This window comes from Cebus imitator, unplaced genomic scaffold, assembly GCF_001604975.1.
Source record: "Cebus imitator isolate Cc_AM_T3 unplaced genomic scaffold, Cebus_imitator-1.0 Scaffold50, whole genome shotgun sequence".
NCBI lineage: Eukaryota > Metazoa > Chordata > Mammalia > Primates > Cebidae > Cebus > Cebus imitator.
In genome coordinates this window covers 1,328,593-1,336,201 of record NW_016107365.1, presented here as the reverse complement: position 1 = coordinate 1,336,201, position 7,609 = coordinate 1,328,593, and the positions used below count along the sequence as shown (strand labels likewise).

The following is a 7,609-nucleotide window of genomic DNA, read 5'->3' as shown; positions in this document are numbered from 1 at the left end:
ATGCCATGAGTTGGGAGAAGGAATAGCCAGCCTTTTTAACATAAAAGTATCCCAGGCCAGGTGTGGTGGCTCACACCTGTAATCAGAGCACTTTGGGAGGCCAAAGCAGGCAGATCACCTGAGGTCAGGAGTTCAAGACACACCTGGCCAACACGGTGAAACCCTGTCTCTACTAAAAATACAAAAATTAGCCAAATGTGGTGGCAGGCACCTGTAATCCCAGCTACTAGGGAGGCTAAGGCAGGAGAATCACTTGAATCTGGTAAGCGGAGGTTGCAATGAGCCAAGATCATGCCACTGCACTCCAGCCTGGGCAACAGAATGAGACTCTGTCTCAAAAAAATAAAATTAAATTAAATATACATATATATACACATATATATACATATTATATATATATGCATCCAAAAAGAAGAAATCTAGAGCCTCTCAGACGTTGTTGGAGGAGATTCACATGAGGAGGCCCCACAACCCAGTGTCAGGATCAGATTTGGATCTGATATTGGAGTAATTTGTTACAATGGCTAGTATTACTTATCCTAATACACATCAACAGTGATACTTCAAGGCCAGGTGCAGTGTCTCACACCACTAATCCCAGAACTTTGGGAGGCCAAGCCAGGAGGATTGCTTGAGGCCATGAGTTCAAAACCAGCCTGGGCAACATAGCGAGACTCAATCTCTACCAAAAAATTAAAAATTAGCCTGGTATGGTGATGTGCACCTGTAGTTCTAGCTAACCTGGAGGCTAAGGCAAGAGGATCACTTGAATCTAGGAGTTTGAGGCTGCAGTAAGCTATAATCACACCACTACACTAAAGAATTGCTACTTCAAAGCAAATTTACAACTTTAAAAATATATATTAAGACTCTAGAATACTGGGAATAAATTAATTTTCAGGAAGTAAAGCCAAAGAAAATAGAAAAAAAGAAACAAAGATAATACCAGAAATCAATAAGTTAGAAAACAAAGCAACTATAGAGGATTAATAACACCAAAAAATGACGAATAAATATACAAATCCTCCAAAAAAGAGTATTTAAGCAATGTTAGAAATGAAAGTGGGACAAAATGATACTTACAGAATAGATTTGAATCCAATGCCAATTAATTTCATAACTTAGATAAAAAAACAATTTTCAAGAAAAATACAGAATCTTTAGGATGGGCTCAGGAACACAGAAAACAGTAGTTATCTATGTGAATGGTTTGTTTGGTTGGTTTTGTATCTCTGAGAGTAGTTTTTATGGACAGCAAAGATTAATCAAGTGCTATCTTGGATTTTAAAGTTATTCTTCAATTTATAAATTCAAAAACTTAATTCTTCCTTATTCTATTCTCAGATCTTTTAACATCCTTCCTAACTAGATTTATTTAAGTCCAACTGAAGTGTGCAAATCTCTCATGTCTCATCTGTTCCCAGTCATAGTTCTAAGGTCATTTAAAAATCATTAAAGAAATTGAGTCAGTAATCCAAGTCTTCCACCCGCAAAAGAATTTAACCAAATAGTTGCAGATAATCTCTCTTTACAAACTGTTTCAAAAGACAAGGAAAGGGAAGGAGAAAACAGACTTCCTAACTCATTTTTTGATGCTGTTACAGCCTAATACCAAAACTAAGCAATGATGACTGTGTAAGAAAAGAAAATTACAAATCAATATTTCTTGAGAGCACAGATTTAAAAGTTCTGGTATATATACAAACAAATCAAAGCCAAAAATATGTTACAAAATTTGTCATAACTAATTAGAGTTTATTACATGCATTATAAAGTCATTATAAAATCTACCAGTAAGCTGTACCACTATCAAGCAGACAAGGTGAATGACCAGGCAGCACATATAGCCCATCTACAACATCACTTAAGGGGGCAGAGGGACTCATGATGGGGACAAGTGCAGGAGCAGGTGTGTGGTTTTCCACTGCCTCTTGCATGCTGAGCAATGTCCAGGATATAGAGGGATTAGACATTAACCACTGAGAAAGGAACCTGGCCCTTTCTCATAACCTGGCCCTGGTTATGGGATACATGAGCTGCTCACCCCATGGAGTCAGCAGCTATGGCTATATGACAGGACAGAACCTTGGACTCTAGCCCTGATCTTCTACCTCATCACTCACCGAGATCGATCACTCTGATATTGATCAAATAGGAAGGCAAAGTTACTTTTTTTTTTTTTTTTTTGAGACGGAGTTTCACTCATGTTACCCAGGCTGGAGTGCAATGGCGCGATCTCGGCTCACCGCAACCTCCGCCTCCTGGGTTCAGGCAATTCTCCTGCCTCAGCCTCCTGAGTAGCTGGGATTACAGGCACACACCACCATGCCCAGCTCATTTTTTGTATTTTTAGTAGAGACGGGGTTTCACCATGTTGACCAGGATGGTCTCGATCTCTTGACCTCGTGATCCACCCGCCTCGGCCTCCCAAAGTGCTGGGATTACAGGCTTGAGCCACCGCACCCGGCCCGGCAAAGTTACTTTTAACAAGCCATTGAAGATTAAGTGCTGCTATTATTAGTGCAGAACATGTTAGCACCATTAACTTAAAATCTGGGCTCCCAAACAAAATTTTTGGGAAAAGCTCTTCATACAGAGCCCACAGATTCCCCATTACCAATTTCCCATAGCCACTTGTCCATATCCCTTAATCTTACAAAACAAGAAAGGAGAGATGACAGAGTAGAGGTAGGCGTGAGGGGAACAAGCTAAAAAGGTTTAGAGACAAGTTCATATTCCTTTCTTTCAACTCCAAATTCCTCCAGCATCTCTTGCTTTTGGGAAAACACACCAGGCTAAAAGGGAAAGCAGTTCTGGCCAGGCATGGTGGCTCACACCTATAACCGTGCTTTGGAAGGCAGTGGCAAAAGGATTGCTTGAGCCTAGGAGGTCAAGATCTAACCTGGGCAATAAAGCAAGACCCTATCTCTACAAAAAAATAATTTTAAAAAATCAGCCAAGTGTGGTGGTGTGCACACTAGCTACTTGGGAGCTGAGGTGGGGGGCTTCCTTATGGCCAGGAATTTGAGTATGCAGCTAGGATTGCACCACTGCACTCCAGCCTAGGCAACAGAGTGAGACCCTGTCTCTAATAATGATAATAATAATAATAATGAGAGAAAGCAGTTCTGTGTGTTAGTCCTGAGTGTCTTGCCTGTTCACTGGTCAATGTCTAAAGCAATTTCCTGATCTGATTTATTTAGGAATGATACAGATAGGAATAGTTAAGGGGTTCAAGAATAGTCTAACTGAAATGATTTCTGGAAAAGTAGCAGACTGTGAAACTATTAAATAACTACTTGCAGTTATTAAAGATTAAAACATACCACATTCTGCCTGGGCATGGTAGGTCACATCTATATTCCCAGCACTTTCAGAGGCCAAGGAGGGCAGATCACTTGAGCCCAGGAGTTTGAAATCAGCCTGGGCAACATGACAAGCTCCATCTCTATTAGAAATACAAAAGTTAGCCAGGTGTGGCAGTGCATGCTTGCAGTCCCAGCTAATTAGAAGGCTGAGATGGGACGATCACTTGAGCCTGGGAGATCGAAGCTGCAGCGAGCCGTAATCGTGCCACTGCACTTCAGCCTGGGTGACAAAGTGAGACCCTGTCACAAAAAACAAAACAAAACAAAAAACTACCACATTCCAATCATATGTAGGCTTGTATAGGAGAATTCAAATGGAAGTGCAGCCCCCAAAAAATATACCTTGGGCCCCAGTGAGCAATTTTTATTAAAGACAGATGTGCTTTCTGGGGAATTGGAAGCCCAGTCTGTTGATTGCCTGAAGTGACATGGAGAAAAAGGACAAATCTTTGGAGTCAAAGGGATTTAAGCTAAAATTATTATTTAGGATTGTATTATGTGAGCAAATTCTATGATGTCTCTTGCCCTCAGTTTTCTACTCTGAAAAATAGTAACTATATCTATCTCGCAAGATTAGGCATGCTAATAGCAATAAAAACACTGCAAATGGTAACTGTGTATAAGAATATTTTCTACTAGAAAACTCCCTATGAATCCGGGGATGGGCTTTATTTTTAAATTCTGCTATTGTGCAAGTGCTTCTTGAGTTTGGATTAGGAAGCTGTTAACATTTGTTTCTCTCATGATGCTGCTACTTAGATGTTGCTTAGTCTGGTTTAAACTCTTGGAAAGGTGACCTCAGATAAGCTCTCAAAAACATTTAAAGGCTACCTAACTTTAGATTTAATGTTTTGATTTCTTGAGTTGAATTCTCACCTCCCCCAATTTTTATTTGCTCCCCTCAAAATTATTTTCTGAAATGTCTGCTTTTCCTGGAACAGAGAATTTTTACAAGAGTGTGAATTTACTCATGGGAATGAATGGGTCTCATAACCTTAGAGCTTTAGACAAATAAGAACCCCTAAACAGTCCATATTTTTAAATCAATGCACGTTTTCTAATAATGGAGTTGTCAAAACTTCTGATTTTTCAAATTGCTTTTAATGTGATGGAAACATGAGACAGTTTATATCTTATTGATGTCACTGTTTAAAGTAAAGGGCCTGGCTAAAGATGTGAATAAACAAAACCATATCACCTCAACTCCAATCATTTCATCTCTATCTCTATCTCTCTCTCTCTCTCTCTCTCTCACACACACACACACACACACACACACGCACACATACACACACACAGCCCACATCGCTGCAATCAAAGAAAAATAGAGTATACCAAAACTGGCTTAGCAAACTCCTAACGATCAAAAATCCTTGAAACTAAGGTGCCACTCTCCCTATAGACTGCTGTTTTAAAAATATTTCTCATTGAAAACAACAGCATGATTAATCTCACCATTCCCATTTAAATTACTTACATGGATACAACAATGCACTATGGACAATTATTAAAAACACTTTATTATGTATAATTTGTACATGCTTCAATTTCAATTTGTGTTACTTAGGGTGATTTGTTTTTCAGATTGTAATATCATCTACCAACATTAGCTAGATCTAATTTTCATTCTGTCATGCTACATACAAAAATACAATTTTCAAAGCAAAGCTTCTCTTCTTTACACAACGATACACAAGAGTTTGTCAGACAAATGAAATAAGAATACTTCACACACATATCAACACCATACAAGTCATTATCCTTCACACAGTAATATCTAATGTGTTCTTTTATTTTTGAAACAGCAGGAAAAGAGCCACTTCCCTTCAGAGGAAAATGAAAACTTTATCTGTTACTAAAGCCAAACTCCAGCGATGAAGATGTGGTCGTCTGGGGAAAGTAGAGGGATGGGGATGTATGGAGGAGGATGGATGCCCCTTCATAAGCACTTCAGGAGGAAGGAATTGCAGGAGGTCCCTCGGGGACAGTCACATAGCTTTCCGATCCTTGCTCCTTTCCTCACTGCACACTGCTCACCGGCGTCGCACTGCAAACAACACAGTGTGTGGTCATCGAATATGAACAAACCCAGACTCCCAACAGGCAAGTCTCACAGTCAACGCAATTTCTGTCTCTCGAAAGGGCCACTCGGACTCCATCACCAACACAGGAGGTCTAGGCACAGTCAGGTCTGAAACAGGGAATCGTGTGCTTATGACTTCAGTGAGACTACATTTTTTTAAAGAAACTTACATTATTTTATCCTAGTTTCTTCCACCTTTACGCGGCAAGGGTTGGGAGCGGGGGAGGGGGAACATCACATTTCCTGGCTCCTTTTCTTGCCCATTCAAAGGGTAAAAAAATCGATCAGACCTTTTTTCTGAGAAACAAACAATAGACCTACATTTTCTTACAAGCCCTGTTCCTGCTTTCCCATTTCCTCACCCAGGAAGAAAGAAAGAGCCCACAGAATCCTGCAAACCCGTTACCTACGTTATGTATTCACATCGTAGAGAGAAGATTGTGAGTACGAATCAAGGAAGTGTACTTTCTCTCGAAAAAACACAGAAAGGGAGTGACCACAAACCTTACCATGGGGACTTGGCCATACTTCTTCTCATAGACGGGAATACGTTTACTCTTGAGCTTCTTCAAGACTTCCTGCAGCGCTTCGATCTGCAACACACCGCCCCGGAGCCCAAAGTTGCCGCCTTGGCTGCGAACCCAGCCCAGGTGCTCACTTCCAGCCCTAGTTATAAGGAGCCCAGGACCCACACGCACTCTGCGGTGGGACTCAGCGGACAAGGGAATGGTAGAGGGGTGAAAACTTAGCTGGCGCTGTCCCAGGTACTGACCGCGGGTCTCCGAGCCTCTGAGGCTCCTGTTGCTCAGAAGGGCCGGGATGAGGGATTCGCTCAACAGACTGCCAGGAGCCCTTGGGCTCGAGACGGTCTTCGGGTCGCCATGGGTGCCCGGGCTTTGCGCTCAGCTCCCCGCGCCCCGACTCTGGGAATAGGAGTGGGGGTGGGAGGAGGAGGGAGGCGTGCAAAGGAAGGGAGAGTGCGGCAGCTCAAAGGGGTCGGGAGCGAGGGGAATACCGACCAGCTCCTTCTCATGGGAGGCATCCTCCACGGCAGAGTAGATGTCCAGGGCTCGGGGCTGGAGCTCGGCGTCCTCCTGGGCACGGGTACCCAGCAGCGGTAGCAACAGCAGCAGGGAGACGCCCAGGAGGGGCAGCAGCCGCACGCGGGAGCTCTCCATGGTTCCGAAACTCGTCGTTGCTGGGGCACCCCGCGCTCCCGCCTTTTATTGTGAGCCAGAGCCCCCGTGCAGGAAAGAGGGAGGGGGCGAAGAAGGAAGGGGTTGTGGAGGAGGGCCCGGGTCAACCGTCTGTAGGCAGCGCTCCGCTGGTGCTTGACGTCAATGCCCGCCGGGCTCCAGGCGCTTGGTAACGAGGCTCTGCGCACAGATGGGTTACAGAGCAGAGAACAGGACCCCGCGCCCCCAAATGCTGTCAGCCCCGATGCGAAGGACGCTCCCCCAGGGGCCTGAGCTGAAGCCAAGGGGCAAGAAGTGAGGGGTGGGGAGCGGAAGGGGCCTAAGAAATGGAGAATGCCTTCGGGGCAATGCAGAGGCAGGAGAGTCGTTTCCCGTCACCTAGCAGCGGTGGCAGCCGCACCATCCACCTCGTCAGCCCTTCCTTATGGTACCCCAACCCCAAGTGTGGCGGCGAGGAAGGGGTGTTGCCTCCAGACAGCCACGCGTGCTGAGCACCTTACTCCGTGGGATAGGGGAGGCAAACATAGTACACAAAAGAAAGAGAAATAGTGGCCCTCCCCACGATGGATTCTCTGATGGAAACTGTGATAATAGTTAAAAGAAGAGAAGGAAAACAGAAAAACCCCGATTCAGCAGTGGTGTGGGAAGTGCAGAGAACCAGGCTCTGGTTCCCGTCCTGGCTACACCACGTACAAGTTGTATGACTTTGAGCAAAATGAAGAACCTCTCCAAGGCTCAGCTTTCTCTTTTGTAGAACTAGGATTAAAAAGATGTACCTCACAAAGTCATCAGTAGGATGAAATGAGAGATTAAGTATGTCAAACTCCTGGTTCTTAGCTAAGGTTCCCTGTCCCTCCTTTTTGAACTTGGAGGTTATTCAGGCAAATTTAACCATCCCCAGAAACCCCCTACCCAGCACCCACCCCTGGTATCCAAGAAGCCTGTCTAGAAACAGAGTAAAA

At 43.9% G+C, this 7,609-nt stretch overlaps 1 protein-coding gene across 1 annotated transcript; it reads right to left on the bottom strand.

Moving 5' to 3' along the window:
* Nucleotides 1-4,869: 4,869 nt before the first annotated feature.
* CARTPT (CART prepropeptide) lies at nt 4,870-6,769 on the bottom strand. Its single transcript, XM_017527602.2, has 3 exons — nt 6,471-6,769; nt 5,961-6,044; nt 4,870-5,415 (listed from the first exon to the last, which is right to left on the bottom strand). Exons 1-3 carry the CDS (start codon nt 6,627-6,629, stop codon nt 5,308-5,310), a joined length of 351 nt encoding a protein of 116 aa, XP_017383091.1. The 5' UTR covers nt 6,630-6,769; the 3' UTR covers nt 4,870-5,307.
* Nucleotides 6,770-7,609: the final 840 nt, after the last annotated feature.

Excerpts from the sequence above, each read along its gene's own strand:
- CARTPT (XM_017527602.2), bottom strand. The coding sequence starts at position 6,629 with ATGGAGAGCTCCCGCGTGCGGCTGCTGCCCCTCCTGGGCGTCTCCCTG. Across the intron at positions 6,045-6,470 it reads CCTCCCATGAGAAGGAGCTG|ATCGAAGCGCTGCAGGAAGT; the intron begins GTCGGTATTCCC and ends GGTGTGTTGCAG. Across the intron at positions 5,416-5,960 it reads AGTATGGCCAAGTCCCCATG|TGCGACGCCGGTGAGCAGTG; the intron begins GTAAGGTTTGTG and ends TGTTGTTTGCAG.